The 20322-nt window shown below is 43.2% G+C and overlaps 1 protein-coding gene across 2 annotated transcripts in view; it reads left to right on the top strand.

Moving 5' to 3' along the window:
• LOC105017554 (bromo adjacent homology domain-containing 1 protein) overlaps positions 1–20092 on the top strand; it is a 34643-nt gene extending 14551 nt beyond the window's left edge. Inside the window, exons 1-7 of one of the 2 annotated variants that reach the window (XM_020056420.3) lie at positions 2343–2493; positions 5959–7746; positions 8194–8552; positions 10467–10626; positions 12759–12838; positions 13285–13376; positions 15099–20092. In XM_020056420.3, the coding sequence (XP_019911979.2) occupies positions 5979–7746; positions 8194–8552; positions 10467–10626; positions 12759–12838; positions 13285–13376; positions 15099–15288 (2649 nt within the window). In that variant the 5' untranslated portion in view covers positions 2343–2493; positions 5959–5978 and the 3' untranslated portion in view covers positions 15289–20092. Of the gene's footprint in view, positions 1–2342; positions 2494–5958; positions 7747–8193; positions 8553–10466; positions 10627–12758; positions 12839–13284; positions 13377–15098 lie in introns of those variants that run through there. The other variant, XM_029114656.2, reaches the window with a different exon arrangement.
• The last annotated feature ends 230 nt before the right edge of the window (positions 20093–20322 follow it).

The following is a 20322-nucleotide window of genomic DNA, read 5'->3' as shown; positions in this document are numbered from 1 at the left end:
TTTCTTTGTTTCCATCCAACCATGTATTTAAAGAATACATTATTTAGTTTTGCCAGCCAATGGTAGCTAGCATGAGTGCAACAGATGTAATTAGCGTTAGTGCTAAAAGGTACCATAGACATCCAGTCTATGAGCTAATGTAATTCAGATTGGATGAGTGGAGATACATAAAAATATAATCCACAAAATCAAAATGGATTCCTGTGACAGTTTTTTCTTTCAAAGTTTTTACACTGATAAAACTGCCCTGGAAAAAACAGCATTGGAAATGTTCCCTTGCAATTAGGTAGGTAGATGAAGAGATGGTACAGCATTGATGTGACAGATACGTGGTGTGGGAAATTACCAATTTGAATTAGTCACTCAGCTTTCTCCTTCCTGTTCGCCTACATTTGACCAGACTTTAAAAAACAACTCCATGGGGTGGTTTTAGGTGGTATGTAAACAGTCGGATAGCCTAATATTTCACCTTAAAGGAGTGTTGTTTAAATGTCACTACAAAGACTTTTGAATCCTTATTTTTGTTGTAAGTTTAAAGAACATAATTTTTTTGGTCTCTTCATTTACAGCTCTATGCATTTGCTTAATACACACACACACACACACACACACAGAGAGAGACACACATACTCGTTTATTGCCTTTTAGATATTGATCTCGGTGTAGAGGATACTGAAGTTGGCAATTAGTTGTCTTGAGTGTTTGCATTAGGCTACATTTTATTTGTATAACTGAGGTCTCATCAAGGTTAAGACAGTGGACCCCTAAAAAATGTATTGGCTTGGGTTGTGTGAATTGTTTAGGAGTTGAAAACGGATGGTAACAGCTTTTAAAAAGTTCCATTCTTAGTCATGACTGTTGACAGCTTATTATCTCGTTATTGGGCCTACAAAACACATGCATGTACATCTTTTCTGTAGTACAGTTGATGAGTCTGGGGATATAAAACAGTTGACATTATAAATGTGTTTCATTATTCCACGAGTGAAGATGGCGTTATGTATTAGGACAAATAGGCAATAACAGTTGTCTCCATAAATAAGGCTTTAACAAATCGTCTGTTAGTTATTTTAAGTTACGTTCGGGTTGTAGCTGCCTTTTCGTCAACTAATTTTCTGATGGAAATTGTGCAGATATATGGACTGATATTAACATATAATCTTAGCTTCAATAGGGATATTCTGGAAACATACATCAGAAAGAGTGACGTTTGCTGGTTGTGTGGCTAGATGTCAAGGCCGTGAAATCAGTCATTTTCACCTTCATGCGCAAAGCGTTGTGGGTGTTAATCTCAATACTCTACAGCAGCTTCATCTCTCTTCAATCCTTCATCTCGATAGGAGCTTCCTTTCTCCTTAGTTTGCCCAAATCTGAAAACACATTAAGGCAACGGTGGATAGATGGGAATTTGCTTTCAGCTGTCTAGTTCATATCTGTGTAGCTGAAAAGAGACCATTTAAAATCGCTGCCTAGGTGATTAATTTAATCACCTGACACCTGCGCAAAAAGAAGGCCCATAGTGCACTACGTTTTTGTATCAGTAAATTTTTTAGCAATAACATTTTGTGCGTTACAACATGGACTGGGAATGAATACGTCTTATTGTTGTGATGATTTAATTCATCCGCAACATGACTGGGTCGATAATGAAGTAGATCATGTAATAAAGCTATCAGTGAAACAAGTAGGTGTAACAGCGGTAGGCTAATGCATATGAAGTCATTTTGGAGCTTAGATTGTAGTGTTGGAATTATTTGTTATAGATTAAAATTATAATATTTCCATAACCAATTAAAAAGGTTTGTGTGGGCAAACAAATGAGTCACGTCATTGAGGACTGTGATCTGAAAAGCGTTGTTATTTTATTTCACCACAGGGAATGGGAATGAACTGTTTCCCTACATTGTATTGGGTGTTCATAGCAATGTTGTTGTGATAGCTGCCTACACACCGGGCGATGTGTAAAAACATGGATTGTGGTTTACTGGATGTGGTGTGGTCACGACAAAATGACAGGGTGAGGCTGGCGTTGGGGGGGGGGGGCATCAACGTTCCACGGTGTTGAATTAAGTTAATTCTAACCACTTCGTATGGGGACGCAAATTCTACAAAATTATGTTTAATTTATTAACAATCAGTCTGCATTTTCGCCATTGGAGGAGTGGGATGTCAGCGAGGCATGTCTGTATAGCAATTGGTTAAGATTAAGTTTTCTGCAAATCGTTGAAGCCGAACCAGGAAGAGCAAAGCACATCGCGCAGGCAGCCACCGTCCTCTCGCTTGCTCGCTCGCTCGATCTCTCTTTCCTCCTCTCCTCACTCTCTCTGTCTCGCTCCCTCTCTCTCTCTCTCTCTCTCTCTCTCTTTCTCTCGCTCCCTCTCTCTCTTTCTCGTTCGCTACTCTCCTGCTCTCCCCCAGTACAGAGATCAGTTCAGCCATCACACCAGTCCAGGAAAATTTCGACGCTTCTCCAGGCATAGTGTGACGGAGTGTGTAAGTTAATATCTCAAAAATATTTCTTCCGTAATGATATTCGAGTGCGGAGTGTTGAAGTTGCCTTTGAGCCCGTCCAAAAAGGAGTGCAGAACCTATTTTCGCTTCGGCGAACGAAACCCCTTCTGGCTGCCATGCAGAATCGATAGCTGTAGCTTGCTAGCATGCGATATCCCTGGGTTTTAGACTAAATAGTTTTTGAATATATAGTTCTTTCGATGTTATTTTCGTTAATAGCATGGAATATCTGTTTGTGGTACCCTTATGTTGGCCGCGGTGTGTGTTCGGGTCGCCCACAGCCCCGTAGATGGCAGTTACTTTGGATGGCAGGCTACTCACAAACGTCAAGCGAGCGAGGCGCTGCCTGACTACTATATATCGGCCCCGATGTCCTCAAGTAGGCTATCGGACGTTTGGTATGTTTGAAGTCAAATAGGTCACCAGGGCGAAGCTAAGGTGTTGCATTTAATAGTTGAAACGATTTAGATAAGCATCACACTACCTTGTCCCTTTCATGGCAAACAAACTGACGTCGCTTGTTTTTATTCTGTCATCGAAAGTGTTCAAAATATCTCCAGCATCAGTTTAAAACACCTTATCCTGTGCGGGATATTTTGATCGAAGTTGTCGGTCTGCTTGTCATGGTCCCTATGTCTCTGTGTTAAGGTGTTATTACATAGGTTAATGAGTGGGTGAATGCCTGATCATGAAAATTAGCCTGTATGTTTAGGCTAATTACATTTGTCTAAATGCGGAGTTGGTTGCAGAGTTAGGCTTGATATATGTGTGTATGTGTATATCTATATATATATGTGTGTGTGTGTGTGTGTGTGTGTGTGTGTGTGTGTGTGTATGTATGTATGTATATGTGTGAAGAAACGCGGCTATAAACACAGACATCTAATATATGTGTTTATAGCCGCGATACTACACAGGACATTGTTGTTTGTTATTGTAGTCTATAACTTATTTGCCGAATGAAACCAGTGGCAGTAGGTTCTATAAAAACCAATTATTTAATAATGTGTTATGATGTCTGGTTGGTTTCTTCACATTTAGAATACTTGCTGTATGGAGAATATTTGCTGGATTAGAATGTCGGGTGAACTTCATTGTGTGTTTCAAATGCCAAAAGGTGTCAAAAGATTGTCCCTCCGCAGATGGAATTCCCCGACTTATCACATGATCGATGAGGAGGATTCTTGTTTTCACTGTTTTATCTATTCAATGTTAATTATTATTTTAAGATCTTATATTATCCAGTGTTTGTAAGTAGAACAGTAAGCGTATTAATGGAAGAACATACCGTGTGAAAAGTTGCCTTCTTGACTGCTTGGTAGAAATGCAAAAGCAGGATCAAATGTTCTTAAGCGTGTGTGTAAAGTTCGGCCCAATTATACATGATCGCACTGGGGGTCCGTGATCTCTTTGCTAAAGATGTAAAGTGAAATTCAGGGAAATCCCTTTTTTAATGACAATACTTAGTAGGGCCAAATTGATATCGGTATCAGCTTAGCATATTGTCAAACGGATTACATTCGTATTTTTATAGTCACGCTCCTCAATTTTCCTTGATTTATTTGATTATTCATGAGATTAGCGTTGGTGATGTTATTGACGAAAATATACATATGCATAAACTGCAGGTTATTTCTGTGTATTGTTCATAATGTGGACATAATGTGTCTATAGTTTCTGCTGCCGTAAAAAAATTCCAAACCCTCATCGAGATAGTGTCTAACCATCAACAGGCCTGCTGCTGAATGTTGACAATCAAATGTCTGTTGAATTCTTGCCCTTTTACCACTTTAAGAACGTTTTACTTTGACAAAACCAATCCTGATTTCACCAATCTTTCCATTAAGAGACATGATTATGTTTTACTTTGTCAAGGCAATAGATCACCTATATACCAATTATATTTCTGGTTATTTTTGTCGTTGTTGTGCATATGGGTAAAATGCGTAGCTTCTTTGGTACTGTATGTGTCTCTTGTTAGCCTGGTTTCATGTTGGCCCCTAAGCCTTTTCCCCAGGGGCCCTACCACTTGAATGTTTACAGAATGGTAAGAGATGTATAGGAGAGAATGAGTAAGCAGTATGAATATGTTCTATGTAGCCATCCTTGATCTTTTGTAGACGTGGATCTGTGTAGCTTTCATATGGCCTGCATTTATTTCAGGTGTGTAGAAGGGCTAGTGATAAGGGACAAGAGATCAAAATGTAACTGGGACATATTTAAACCAGTTCAAATGAAAGGGGTATGTAGATATGGAAAGGGGTTGAGCTAGAGTTTCCCAAACAAGTTTGTCCCGTGGCCCGATTTAGATATTGACATTTGTTTGTGATCGCACCATTAAAAAAGTGATATCTACAACAACAAATGTTTACTTTCATAATTGCAGCTTTGACAGTCACATACTTTTAGACTAGTATTTAGTTCTGAAGGAAGAAAGTTTAAAATGGCTGAATAATAATCAGATATTACTTGTGTATATGAGTTTGTGTGTAAAAACAGTTTGATAGGTTTGCCGTTAAAAGGACATTGCATACAGTTTACTTCATTACAAGATTTTTCTTTCTTCAATGTATAATGATAGTGTGCACAGGCTTTTAGTCTTTGCAGCCTTTTTCAGTTTGTAGGAAAATTAGGGGTTGTAATATTTAGCAGTTTAAACCATTAAAAGTAAGTCACATTTGTAGGTAGAAGACTGAAACCCTTCAGTTTAATACGATCACATTTCATAGATACAAGACCTCTGGTTTTCAAGCACTGGGCTGTCGGGTTTGAAAAATTAACAGGGCTGTATTTATTAGGGCACTCTGGTGAAAAACCGAAACTATAAAAGCGTTTCTTATTGGGCAAATTCAGGTAATTTCCTGCCTGTTTTTATACTCTGCTGCCTAACATCTGCCTAACACCTTGACCAACCACGCACACGCACATGCATTTGCAAGTTGGCTTTGTCTGGTCTCGACAGAGGCAGTCAAGTCACACAGGCCAGATACCAATACTTAACCGTGAACCAACTATATTAATTTGGTGACAGGTTGAAACACGCATGAAACATACATTTCAGCCAGAGATGAATATGTGTACTTTTTTAAGCTAAAATGTAGTAATTTTTTGTCCAAGGGCAGAACGGGAAACCAGTGTTATTGTAAGTTTACATTCACTAGTCTCTTTGTTCATTTGTCAGTGACCGATGCTGGGGGGTGTATTAATGTATGCACTAGCTATAGTAAGTCACTGTTGATGAAAGCGCCCAGTTAAATTATGTAGAAGGAAGTTCAAGTGTAGCTACTGGCAACGCAGACGTTCGTTGACACCCGCATACTGTTTAGATTGAATAACCTGCTACGTGAAATGTGTCCGTTCTAGTCAGGTTGCAGTGAACACAATGCAGACAGTCAGCCGTTACAAAGCTGATAGGAGTGACATTAACAGTACCTCTCTCCTGCTTAGGCCCAGCGGTGCAGCATGTGATGACCCACGCCCGGAACAAAGGTTCCCTCAGCCAGAGCCGCAGCACAGGGAGGCGGGAATACTGCCCCCATAGGCCACATGGTGAGACCATGGGCTGGGCCTGGCCTGAGCGCACACTGCGATTTGGCAGGACCATGAAGAAGGGCGGGACCAAGCAAGGAAGGGGAGGGGCTAAAGAGATGATGGACAAGAGGGAGAAGACACGAGAGCGAAACAAGAGGCGGAGCAGGAAGTCCTATCCCTTGCGAGGAAGGGGAGGGGCGACAGAGGAAGAGGGACTTAGCTGTCATGTTTTACTTACCCGATTGGAGGAGGACATCCGGGAACAAGAGGAAAGCAGCGAGAGGTGGAGTGATTCGCCCGATCAGCCGCTGGTCAAAACAGAGCAAGCGAAACGGAGCAAAAAACTGAGCAAAGGAAACGACAAAGCCAAGAGGAAACTCACGGCTAAGAAGATGATACCAAAAACTAAATCAAAATCAAAAACCACCATTAACAAGCAGGAATCGCCATTTCCGGAGCCACGTAAGCGACGGCTAGCTTCTCTCAATGCCGAGGCAGTGAACAGTCTATTGTTGGAGAGACCCTGCGAAGCCCAGCCGGCTGCCAAACAGGCCAGAAGACAGCAAGAGGAGACCACCAGCAGTGAGCCAACCTTTGGGATGGATCCAGCAAGGGGAGGCCTGGCCGGAGGTCCTAAAACTCCAAAAGCCAGCAGCAGCAAGGCCTCCACATCACACAAGTCAGAAATGTGCCAAAGGTCCAAGAAGGTCCCCAAGAAACAAGCCAAACAGGACAGAGGAGAGAACGAGACCGGGATGATGACTCTGCAGATGCTACATGCCCCTGCTCCTCGCCGGCTAGCCGGACTCAACGCTGCTGCGTTGCTAAAGTTAACAAGCACATCCGCGACCAGCAAACAGCGAGCGAGAACGACGTTGACTGCTACGACGGGCGACAGCAAGGCCACAAGCCCCGTGACGGTCGTCACAAAACCGAAGCAAACGAGACTGAGCCTGGCGCCGCCTAAACACAAGGGGAGGAAGTTGATTCCGGAACAGGGAGGCTGTTCAACCTGCAAGAAGTCCAACTTTGAGCCCAAAGTGGAGTGGGAGTCTGACGGCTGCACCCATCGGCTAACCAAACCTGGCTACCAGGCCCGCAGCATGCTAGCCTACCCGCTAAAGCCCCTGGTCAAAGAGGAGCAGGTGGAGGCGGAGCTGAGCCCGTACTACTGCTGCCACCCGGAGGGCTCAGTGGAGTACTGCCACCCACTGGCCTTGTTCCTGGGTCAGAAGGCATACCCTGACTCGGAGGAGCGACCTTTGAACTCTCCCATGACCTCTGTGAAGCGGGAGTGCCTGGTGACGACTCCCTCCATGGCCCACGCCCACCCGCATGCAGCCTTGACCCTGAGCCCGCACCCGTGTCTCTGCTCGGCTGACCCTGCCTGCTTCTCCAGCTACTACGTCCACATCGCCCACCCCACGCACCCCGGGGCTCCATCGACCGCCCTCGGCTCGCGACCACTGAACTTTGGTCCGTCAGCGCTGTGTCCCGGCAGGGTGCCTGGCTCCAAGCTAATGGGTCCCCCGGTGTCCCACGCCTCGACGCTGGCCCACCCGGCCTTCTGTGGCTCGGTGGGGCCCTGTTACAGCGAGGCCTGCCAGGTCAGCGGCTACGCCTACAGAGCCATGCAGCCAGTGAACAGCAGGGGGTGCTCTTTCTCCACAGGCTGCTCCGGTTGTACCCATAGCATCAAGACAGGTAGGTGGTGGACAGTGGAATGGCTGCCCACTGACTAGGTCTTGTTTCCTGAGGTAACTAGTGATGGCAGGTTTCATACGCTGACTGAACCCACTGAAACGGCACAGCCTCATACAAAGGAGTGCAAATAAGAACCTGTCATTATCGTGTGTTTTCGCATAGTTTTGATTCATTGTGTGTCGATTTCTTTATTGTCTTCCAAGCGGAAGACCTCTCTGTGTCACCCTCCCCTCAGTCTTTGAGTACATTACAGTAAACAAACAATATCTACAGGGAACCAGAGGAAATAATGACATTGGAATTAAGTTAGGCCCATGTGGTGTGACATCTAGTTAGGTCTATGTTGCCTTGTGTATTGTGTCAACAGCAGCCTGTTTCTTTCTGGATGCCTACTTTCAGTGTTGACACTGGTGTCTTGTCTTTTCTCTCTCTCTCTCTTCCCCCCAGAGAGTTACTCCTCCCCCAAAGGCGAGCACAGCCCCTCCACTCTGGTATCCCCCTCCCTCCCCCTCTCGGGCTGCCCCCTCCCCACCGCCCCCTCATCCACCCAGGCCAAGCCCTGTCTCCTCACCCCCCTGTCCGACCGCAGTGTACCCCAGGGCCGGCTGAAGCTAGCTAGGGAGTGCCCTCAGAACACCAAGCCCCCCCACGGCTCTCTGTCCATGGGGAGGACCAGGCTGTTGCAGAAGCAGCCAGCCCCGACGCCCAGCCTGTCTCCGGCCAAGCAGAAGAGGGTCAGCCACCGACGTCCCACCAACGGGTGGCTGCCTGTGGGAGTGCCCACGGAGAAGGAAGTGTTCATTGCGGTGTGTAGAATCAAGTGTGTGTGTGTGTGTGTATGTGTCTGCCTTTTAGGTACAGAATGTTCACTTTCGTCAAAGCAAAGCGGCAAACTGACCATCCTGAGCTTTCAGTTGGCTTATCGTTTGTTCCAAGTCTGATGTAGCAATTAGGGATGGGCACGGACTGTCAAATATACGAATATCCTAAATTAATTTAGTATTTGTGTACTTGTGTGTGTATTCAATTTGGCCCCACAAGTTTCTTTGCATAGCCTGTATGTATTTTTTTGTTGAAATATATAGAACTGAATATTATTTTTCTAAATACTATTAAAATTCCAATCCCAAGTTTTTACATATGATATACCATGACATTTTAAAAGATTATAATTTTCTACGTTGTTTTCATAACGTGGACATTTGCACGTGTTTGTTGTTTACAGTCGTCAATCAAAGTGGTATAGTGTGGTGGGGCCCAGTGGGTGGGATATATTAGGCCGCAAGTGAACATTCTCTCCATAAAGTTGATGTGTTAGAAGCAGGAAAAATGGGCAAGCGTAAGGATCTGAGCGACTTTGACAAGGGCCAAATTGTGATGGCTAGATGACAACTGGGTCAGAGCATCTCCAAAACTGCAGCCCTTGTGGGGTGTTCATGGTCTGCAGTGGTCAGTAACTATCATAAGTGGTCTAAGGCTCATTGATGCACGTGGGGAGCGAAGGCTGGCCCGTGTGGTCCGATCCAACAGACATAGCACAAATTGCTGGAAAATGCTGGTACTGATAGAAAGGTTTCAGGACACAGTGCATCGCAGTCTGTTGCGTATGGGGCTGTGTAGATGCATTCCAGTCAGGGTGCCCATGCTCACACCTGTCCACTACCGAAAGCGCCTACAATGGGCACGTGAGCATCAGAGCTGGATCAAAGAGCAATGGAAGAAGGTGGCCTGGTCTGATAAATCACATTTCCTTTTACATCACATGGATGGCCGGGTGCGTGTGGGTCACTTACCTGGAGAACACATGGCACCAGGATGCACTATGGGAAGAAGGCAAGCCGGCGGAGGCAGTGTGATGCTTTGGGCAATGTTCTGCTGGGAAACCGTGGGTCCTGCCATTCATGTGGATGTTACTTTGACACGTACCACCTACCTGAGCATTGTGGCAGACCATGTGCACCCTTTCATGGCAACGGTATTCCCTGATGGCATTGGCCTCTTTCAGTAGGATAATGTGCCCCGCCACAAAGCAAAAATGGTTCAGGAATGGCTTGAGGAACACGACAGGTTAATCCAATCCAATAGAACATCTGTGGGATGTGCTGGACAAACAGGTCCTATCCATGGAGGCCCCCCGTGCAACTTACAGGACTTAAAGGATCTGCTGTTAACATCTTGGTGCCAGATACCACAGCACACCTTCAGAGGTCCATGCCTCGACGGGTCAGGGCTGTTTTGGCGGTGAAAGGGGGACCTACACAATACTAGGCAGGTGATGGGTCATAATGTTATGGCTGATCGGTATGTATAAACGGCATAGTCTACTGTTAGCAAGTGGATGAATATTAACTAATTTGAGGGAAGATGGAATATATTTAAAATCAAAAGTGGTATATTGTGGTTATGTGTTGATAAATATTGTTCTCTAGTTCTGTAGCCAAGTTTTGCGTGTCTTACCACGTATGCTCGCTCGCTCTTTGGTCACACGAACGGCCATCAAGCCAATGTTCATGGGAACGACACCCACTCCTTCGCTCGTCATGTTGCATCGTTTGTTTTGAAAAACATGTATTTGGGTGAACCGAATACTATTCCAAAAAGAACTCTAAACTCTCCGGATAGGAAGATCTTGTCCCGTGCACATTCCTGGTAGCGATGTGGCTGATGTAGCCGGGGACTGGTTTGTCCTTGTTGTTGACCGTTGCGTCTGTGTTGCTCAGGGGGAGGACGAGACGGCCTTGCGGCAGTGTTACGAAGGAGTGCAGCGAGACGGCGAAGTGATACGCGTCCGAGACACGGTGCTGCTGCGCTCAGGTCCCCGGAAGAAGTCCCTGCCCTACGTCGCCAAGATATCAGCGCTCTGGGAGGACCCCAAATCTGGTGAGACAGTAGGATGTCTGGACCTGTTGTTGGGCTGTAATCATAGGTGTGTGTGTGTCTGGGTATTGGTTGTTGTAGGCTGTGAATGGTTGTTTGTGTCAGCTGCCTGTGATGTTATTTGAGGACTGTTGTTTACGTCTGAAATGCTGCTTATGTCTGGCTGGTGTGTGTGTGTGTGTGTTTGTGAGCATGTGTGTGTGTGAGCGTTTGAGTGTGCGCGCGTGCTTGCCATTCCTTTGTTCTTCTATGGTTGTCTTACTGATTCTGTTTGTCTGCACGCGTGTGCGCATCGATGCGTCTTCCTGTCCGGGGTTTTGTTTGGAAATACGATTTATTAAAAAAACATCTAAATATGAATGCAGTTAGGCCTATAATCTAAAATAACAGGGGTTTGTTAGCTTGTTTTAAATTATTTCTGGATTGAAATAGGCTTTTGTAGTGGTGGGGACTGCAGTAATAATGGTGGCTCGTTATAGTTGACAAATTTGATATGAATATAAATTGATCAGATAGAATAGCAGGAACATGTGAAAGTTGGTTTGGTGTCTTTAAGGTGAGACACAAATATGTGCACACTTTGAATAGTTATGAATTTCAGGTTTGGATTGCCTGTAGATGTGATCACACCAAAACTAAATTGGTTTAAACAATCCAAAATGTACTGGTTCAGTAATTTTATGCTTATTAATGCATCTAAGAAACTACTTTTGATGGAGCGGTAACATGCAGAAGACATTGCAAGAATTCTTTATTAGCTGCAAGGCACCCAATATGGCCAATTCTTGTAGAAGTCTACTTTGAGTCAAACTTTTTTGCCAGATGCTGAGAAATCACTTCCCCGGATTTCATTTTGTTTCATTTTTGACTTTCAAGTACTGTTCAGATACAGACAAAGTTTTGGGTTTTCCACTGCGGGTTTTCTGTCTTCAACTGGCCAAGTTTCGGAATAAAAATCTATAGGACATTTTTTCTATTCATCTGACAAAATCAATTATTGTTTGGACAACAAAATGCATTCTTGTTATTTGTAAATGTATTTGTATTTATTATGTTGTTTAGTGTTTTCCCACCAAATAAATTATTTCTTCCAAGGTTAAGAGCTTTAAACAGTTTTCTCCGGTGTCCTTAAACCTGTGAACTGTACTGTATTAGAATGTAGTACAATAGGCTATACATTTTAAAATTGGTCTTGTAACTTATTTTGGCCAAGGAGCAAGACCATTTTCAATAGCAACCACTGAATTAATTGTCAATAGCAACCACACAATTAAAATGCTTATAATTTAAAACATACATAGAATCAAAAGTCCTTTGACAAACAATGTCAATTTTGCCGGTCTGAACATCTTGGTACGTATTCAATGGCCCTTTATTTCCCATTTGGAATGCACTACGAGCTCATTTTTTTATAGTTATAGTTCAGAAGTATCAATTCTATCAACAATATTTTCTCAGGCAGTGTGGGTGTGTGTGGAGGTGTTTTACCGACAGAATTAGGACCCGCTCTTCTCACAAGGATAGTAAAACATCTTAATAGGACCCTTCAGCAGTAACCCATGAGGGAAATGTGAATGTTTCGGCTTGGGGCTAGGATTTGGTTAAAACGAATCATTTGGGCTAGTGTTAAAATTTGGGTTGAGTTTGGGTGTAGTCATTACTGATTAGATTTATTGTGATTAGGCATTAGGACTAGGTTAAGTTTACACTTAAATAGTAGGTTATTGACTTCAGGGTTAGGTAAGGGTTATGATTGGGGCATTAGTCCAACTATGGGATATATACACCTGGAGATACTTGGCCAATTCACAGAGGGTTCTTGAAGAAGCTTATAGGACTAGACCTATTAATGAACATGAGGGGATACTTCAGTGGCACAAAGATAGAAAATCTGACAAGGTTTCTTTAACTGGCCCCCGAAAGGAAAAAGGCAATATTCGGTTTAGGGTCTGTTTTAGGGTAAACCAGTTTCATTTAATGTTGGAATTGGGGTTAGGTTTAGGTATTGAGAGTTAGGACTGGGGTAAGGTTCAGGGTGATGGGATATAGAACTTGGATTAATGTGTTTCTGGCCCCTACTGGGATTGAAAACTTTGTTTGTGTGTGTGTTCTAACAGTGTGTGTCCACTTCTCAGGAGAGCTAATGATGAGCCTGTTCTGGTACTATCGACCTGAACACACACAGGGAGGCCGGGACCCCAGCATGCACTGTGAGGTGAGGACAGCTCTCTGACTCCCTACTCTGAATGACTCAACTCTCTCTGACTCCCTACTCTGAATGACTCAACTCTCTCTGACTCCCTACTCTGAATGACTCAACTCTCTCTGACTCCCTACTCTGAATGACTCAACTGTCTCTTACTCCCAACTCTGAATGACTCAACTCTCTCTGACTCCAGCTCTGTAAAACTGAAGTCTGTCAAACTCCATTTCTGAATATGTCCGCTCCCTCTGACTCCAACTCTGAATAACTCGGCTATGCCTGGGCTGCATCTCAATGTTTGAAAAGGCATCTGCTTATCTCCAGTTCTTCATGTCAATAGTCTAAAGAGGCCATTTCTTATCTCGTCTGCATGTCAATAGTCTGAAGGGGCTTCCTCTCAAGTCTTTTGTCCTTTGATTGTGTGGTGATTTGATATTTTTCCTTTTCCCTCTTTTCAGAACGAGATTTTTGCCTCTCGGCATCAGGACGAGAACAGTGTGGCCTGTATCGAAGACAGATGCTATGTACTCCCACTAGCGCAGTACTGTAGGTAAGAAAACGTGCCCACACACACAGACAAAGACATCCCCTGTGAAACTCATCGCCATTTCCCATTACAAATCCATGGTATCACACACAGTAATACATATTATCCTGCAACCTTGTGGTCAAATTAAGATCTTGCATCTGTAGAGGGTCAACATACTTCACACAGTTTTATAAGAGATTGCAATATGGCCTAACCCAATGGGGGACCAAAGGGTTCAAAATTAAATAGTTCAATATATAAATAATTAATTAAATAAATATGTTGAAAAATGCCATTACATTTTGAAATATGTAATTAAATGATAAAATATGCAATTAAATGATAAAATAGGTCACAATATTATGAAATAGGTCATGATTTTATGAAGTACATCTTAAGATTGGGAAATACAATGTATTATTATGAAATATACCATTATTTAAAAAAGAAGCATCCTAAAAATGGTTTAATAATAATGTGCCACTTAAAGTAATATATTTATTTATATAACTTATTATGTATAGATTATTTCATTTTGACCCCTTTGGTGCTCCATATAACCCATGTAGCAAGCACATTTATTTATATAGAACAATTCATACATAAAAGCAATTCAATGTGCTTTCCAAATAAAAAGAAAAAAAATACAATGGAATAAAAACAAATACTAGATTAAAAATATGGAATAAAAACAAATACTAGATTAAAGATATACATAAAATAAGCAATTCAATGTGCTTTACATGGATTTTTTATTTTTTTAAACAAAATAGAATAAAAAAATTACTAGACCGGTAGATTCCGTAGTAGATTCTGTGAGGAAGCTATGTAACTATAAAAACTGTAAGGCTAATAGTGTGGTAAAGTTAAAGCGCTCAGTCATAGGCACGTGAAAAGAGAAGCTTGTTAACCTGGATTTCGAAATTGATACGTTTGGGGCTCATCTAAGATCTTCTGGTAGTTTATTCCAGTTGTATGCAGCATAACAGGATGGCCATGATGGCCGGTGACCGGTTTGATATGACTGCTGAACGGGAGATCTGAGTCTTTCAGAACACCAAGATTACGCACCTGGTCCCTGGTTTTTAGGGCCCGAGAATCCAGCTCCTTACCATTACTAGTTCTCTTATTTTTATTGAAAACACAATAATGTCTGTTTTATCTTGGTTTAATTGTAGACAATTTTGATTCATCCAGGTATTTATGTCCTCTATACCATGACTCATTGTGTTTATTGAGCTGTAGTCATTCAATTATATATTTGAGTATCATCTGCATAGCTATGGTAGTTAATGTTGATCTGCATAATTTGTTTATTCCAGAGATAGCATATAGAGATTGAACAGAACCAGTCTCTGAGTCCTCAACTCTCTCTGACTCCAACTCTGACTCCAACTGTGAATAACTCAACTCTCTCTGACACCAACTCTGACTCCAGCTGTGAATAACTCAACTCTCTCTGACACCAACTCTGACTCCAGCTGTGAATAACTCAACTCTCTCTGACTCCAACTCTGACTCCAACTGTGAATAACTCAACTCTCTCTGACTCCAACTCTGACTCCAACTGTGAATAACTCAACTCTCTCTGACTCCAACTCTAACTCCAACTGTGAATAACTCAACTCTCTCTGACTCCAACTCTGACTCCAGTTGTGAATAACTCAACTCTCTCTGACTCCAACTCTGACTCTAACTGTGAATAACTCTCTCTGACTCTCTGGATTTTCTTCCCGTCTCCAGATTTTGTGCCTTGGTGAAGCGGCGTGCGGAGGGGGCACCCCCGGGCGCTGCCAGAGTGGTCCCCTGCCCCTCGGACTTCGATCCGCCCAACCACCGGCAGGTGCCGGCCAACGTCGACCCGGAACTGGTGTACCTCTGTCGCCATGTGTACGACTTCCGCTATGGGCGCATCCTCAAGAACCTGCAGTAGGGGGAGGGGGCTGCGAAACGAGACACACCCCCACGCAGACACAACCACACCACTAGCGAGCACACACGCTCCTACACGCGTGGCCGATGGGTGATAGGGGGAACCCCTGAAGTACTTTGTGGGGGGACCGTGAATTGACCCTTGACCCCTGATTGCATCAACTGGAGGTTGAATGCTGAAGTATTGAAGCGGGGGACATGGATATCTTAGTTCCCAGAACGAAGCGTAAAGGGGCGGGTAAAGAAGTACGGTAGCCCCCCCCCCCACACACACACACACACACACACACAAAACTGAAACCAGACAGGCTTGGAGAGGTGGATTCTTTCACCGAGATCTGCTCCTCCACATCACTTACAGAGGTAGCGGTCCCGGGTAAACATGTTCTGCTGTATCAGGACCCTATTATACATCAACACGCACCAACTGAACTGCTGATGACCATACCAAGGAGAGGAACTGCACTACCAGAGCGACGCCGGGCTCATGTCATTGTTTTAGAGAGAGCCCGGCAATGAAAGCCCTTCTTCTGTTTTTCTTTACATGTATTTGTCCCTGAGAAGACTGCGATCGAGATGAGCATTTGGAGCACGTGCACGGCCTGTCGGGGCTGCATTGAAACCACGTGCGCAGGTTCAGAAAGGAAGTGGAAGTCTCACCTTCCTCTCAGCTTGTTTGTGAGAACAGAAAACGGCGATGACACACTATTCTGAAGTACCTGAAATAATGCCCTGTTCCCTATATAATGTCCTGCTTAGGGCTTTGGACAGAGAACCTTCATTATATGGAGAATAGGGTGGTTTGAGATCAGACCCCCAACCCTGACCCCGTTTTGTTTTCTGTTTGTGAATGACTATTGTCATGGTGATTTTGTCCCAACTGTCCATTGGAGAGCCCTGTAGTAGAAAAGCTGACTCCTACCCTGCTCTTCCATGGACACCCGAGGAGGGCTGACGTCAGTGCTCAACCTTCCGGAGACGTTTGAAGAGTGGAAAGCTCCGGGACGTTGAAATGGAAATGGACCGTATTGCTTATTCTACATGTCTATGTTAACGTGGCTTCTTACAACTGAAATGTTGCACGCTCCTGAACCCCTGCTGCTCCCCGAGACTTGCCTTATGACTTGCAGGTAGAGCTTTAGGCAGCTAGTCCCACACCGTAGACAGCAGATGGTAGAACGGACAACAGCCAGAACCCGTCCCCCTGAGCAGAGGGACATTGACAGGACACTGAAAAGACATCTCTCCGGTTGAAGTGATATTGAAAAGACGTTGAAAAGATGCCTTTCAGAGAACTCCGCTCAGCGGGGACCACCTGGCCCTCGGTCCAGGCGGTGTGTGCGACCTAACACTTTGCCGTGGTTTGTTTGCGCAGAAACACGGAGAATCGCCGAGGCGTTCTGAGCGTTAAGCGTCAATCCCTTCAACATTCCAACTCGGGACATCCAAAACGCCACTGGTCCATGTGTCCATTCTACTCTTTCTTATTCTAGCCCCCCCCCCCCCCCCACCCCCCCAAGCTCTGCCCTCTCCACGATAAACCAAAGGATGTCACAAAGCAGAGCACCACTCTTCCTCCTGCCCCTCCCTCCCCCTTTCGTCTCCCCCCTCCCTCGTTAGATTGCACTAATCCATTCCTTAATTAGAACGTGTATGATTGTGTTCTGATTTATGTTCAGCTACTAATATATTATATTATTAACGGGGGACAATACTGTGTATTATAACTGTCTGTGTGCTTAGTAGAGAATGGAAACTAAGGCTGTGTTATGGCAACTTTATCAATGCAGAACTACTTCATGGGTTTTACCTTCCGAGACGTCCGCCAGCATACTATCTGCGTGCCACTTCCGGGGGTGGACTGCCTAACTCTTGAGTGAGCTTCCTGGGTCACGCAGGCTTTCACTCCGACCCTGCTCTAACCCCTTACTAGGGGATTCCGCTGTTAATTGAAGTCGGGCTGGAGTGAAAAGCCTGTATACCCTGTTGCTCTCCAGGAAGAGGGATGACCCCCTTGGCGTATTTCTTTACCGAAAATCCAACCTACCTGTCATCCACTTAATGGAATAATATGTATGATGATCAGTCATTCCTGCAAGGGAGTGGATCCATTCTGGCGTTTTTGGTGTTTACACACTCTGTCCAGATGGGTCGTCAGGTATGCGTTGGCGTCTTGGTGTAACTTGCTGTGCGGATCAATGTAATGTGATGTTCCAGAGGTTTCTGTTGGAATCTTCTGAAAAATGTCTTTTTGATACGCATTTTTTGAGCAGTTTTTTTTTTTTACCACAATCATTCGACATTGCCTTGTAACCTTCTGTCTGCCACATCTAGTCAAAGAGAAATGGCAGTGTCTGACGGTTTTAGTTATTATATAGGAATGAGTACTGTGGATTGCTTTCTTGCTCCACAAATGTTCTATTGCTGGACTTTGCATCTAATCTGCAACGTTTTGAATAATACCCAAAAGCCATCACAGATGTTCTCCTATCTAACAGTTTGAAATCCACCCCAAAATAGACTAAAAAAAGCTTGTATCTGAAGTTATAATATGGTAGAAATGTTAACATTTTCAATAGGTATTTTCTTCTTATTGGTGCCCAGATTCTTTAAAAAGTAATATATTCTCCTACTTTACAATCTTTCCTTATTGAAAATATTTTATGTCAATTTCTCAAGATGGCATATGCAATATATTTTTCAGAGGGACTATTTTTGACAAATGTATGTGTAAATTGCAGAAGATGGAAAAGAACATTCTTTTTAATTTAATATTAGATTTGTTTTGAATTGGAATCACAACCCCTCTCATTGTTCCAGGAAAAGGAAAAATGGAAGTGTTTCTTTTAGTTTAATTAATTTCTGAAATGGTTTGGAACATGATATCTGAGGTCCCTACCTAAAAAAGAAAAAGAAAGAAAAAAATATATATTTTAGTTCCACTTTATTTTACAGTCCAGTATTTACCTGGTATTTTCTTTGAATTCATATGGTATCATGGTAGTTCTCAATTAATTACTTAACCATGACAATTTAGTTTCTTAAGTTTCATTGGAAAAATTACAAGTAGGTTCCTTAACATTACCAACTGAGCAGAATGTTTTGTTATTATCAAAAGAGCGAAAGAGCTATTTAAGACACAAACCTACTCTCCACTTTACTGTGGGCTTTGCATTGATTTGCATTTGTTAACACCTAATTTCCTTCTTAATACTAGATAAATACCAGCTAAAAGAGGACTGTATATAGAGTTTTATGAAATATAACATGTACATACAATATCTGAATTCTGATCTTGTGGCCCCTGACCTTCTGTACACTTGCAGACAGACATTGCACCGTAGTAGTATTTTTGCAAGACCTGTAGCTAATGATTATATTGAAAAGTATTAAATAAATATTTAAATGGAGTAAACAATACAATATATAAAGATTTCAATTTAACTTATTTGGAAAATGTGTTTAATTAATTGAAAAAAGTTATGTTGCTAAGACTCTTATCGTCAAAAATGATTTGTTTCTTATTTCTTTTGTATCTTATGAGTTTTCAAGATGAAATTATTGAATCGAGATTCACAGAGGTTGTAGTCATTTGTATTTTGCTAGCTAGCAGTTTGTGCTAGATGCTGTATTACGGCCCTACCAGACAATGGCAAAAGTGGGTATAGCAGAAACAGACTGGCACTAGATTTAGCTTCTGTCTAGAGATGCCTACGGGCATCATGGGTGAATAAGACCAAAGCACATCTTGACACCAAGTTAGTTAGTTAAAAGTTACACGCTAAACATGTATCCAGGATCAAATATTTCCTCACTTCCTTTGTAGTAATAGATATGGTTGGAGGTGTAGATCAGTGGTTGGGGGAGTGAAACTTCGACCCGGTGTTGTCTTGGCTGACCTTAGAGTTTTGTGTGGTTGCCATGGGAACAGAGTCACCCCGAGCCCTACCCTAATCGATCTGTCCAATTACAGGACAGAGTCACTTTACACCTGTGACGTCCCTTCGCGGAGGTGTTCTGTCTTGTGGGGTTTCGCTTTTCAAATGTTCTGTGACGTCGAAAAACTACCAATTTAACTAATTTACTTTTGGATTTGGGGCTCATCGTTTTCTCACGGGTGGATTCAGGGGACGGGTTTCAGATACTGACTCGGTCGTGATCCTCTGTCCTGCACCATCTTGCGAATCAGATGGATATTGGCTTCACTCCCAAGGGTGTATGTTTACAGATCTTTGCCCTTAGAGGGAGCCACGTGACGTTTCTAGAGCAGTAAACCGTGACTCCGTCCCAAAGCTCTTTAACGTTTCTGTTCCTCATGGCCTTCGTGGAGGTCAACCGTGAGGGAGAATAGACACAGGAAGGAGACTAAACGAGGCCTGTGGGTGATGAAAGGAGACGCCGGATTACGTTGGGACTATTGGGACAGAGTCGTTGTGGCTTACTTACGGTTTCCGTGGTTACACGGGTCAGACACTCCTGGTCTCTGATATCCACTGTACATTCACACACACCCAGGAAGTGTTTTTCTCTCCACTAGTCAAAACGAATCCCCTGACCAAGGCCTGAAACTCTGCTTTTTGTGTTCTTCTGTATTACTGCTAAATGTCAGCATATATATTTTGATATATTTAAAAAAACGGGGATCTAAAAGTCTAGATATTTTTGGAGTAGAGAAAGGATGTGTGTATCAGATAATTGTTACTGTCATGCTCTCTGAAAATCTCTTGAATTTTTGGAAAGAACTCTAGCATCTCTGCTGATTTAATGTTCCATTGAAAGACTATTTATAAAGTTTAAGTCCTTTGTGAAAAAAAGTCTTTGGTGTGTTTTTTGTGTGTGTTCATTTGAAAAATGTATATTTGTTATCTTGGCTATTGCTATAATACTATGTTGGTGGCCAGCAACCGATGACCACTAGAGGTCAGTGGTTACACTACCACTTTGGGAAACAGGCTTTGGACTTTACTTAGCCCATATTTGTATGTTGTGTATCTCTGCTCATAGCAATTCCATTGTCCAGTGCTCTGAGCCCAGA

The sequence above is a fragment of the Esox lucius genome, chromosome 18, assembly GCF_011004845.1.
Source record: "Esox lucius isolate fEsoLuc1 chromosome 18, fEsoLuc1.pri, whole genome shotgun sequence".
Classification (NCBI taxonomy): Eukaryota; Metazoa; Chordata; class Actinopteri; order Esociformes; family Esocidae; genus Esox; species Esox lucius.
The sequence above is the reverse complement of the archived record's forward strand: the minus strand, read 5'-3'. Positions and strand labels throughout refer to the sequence as shown.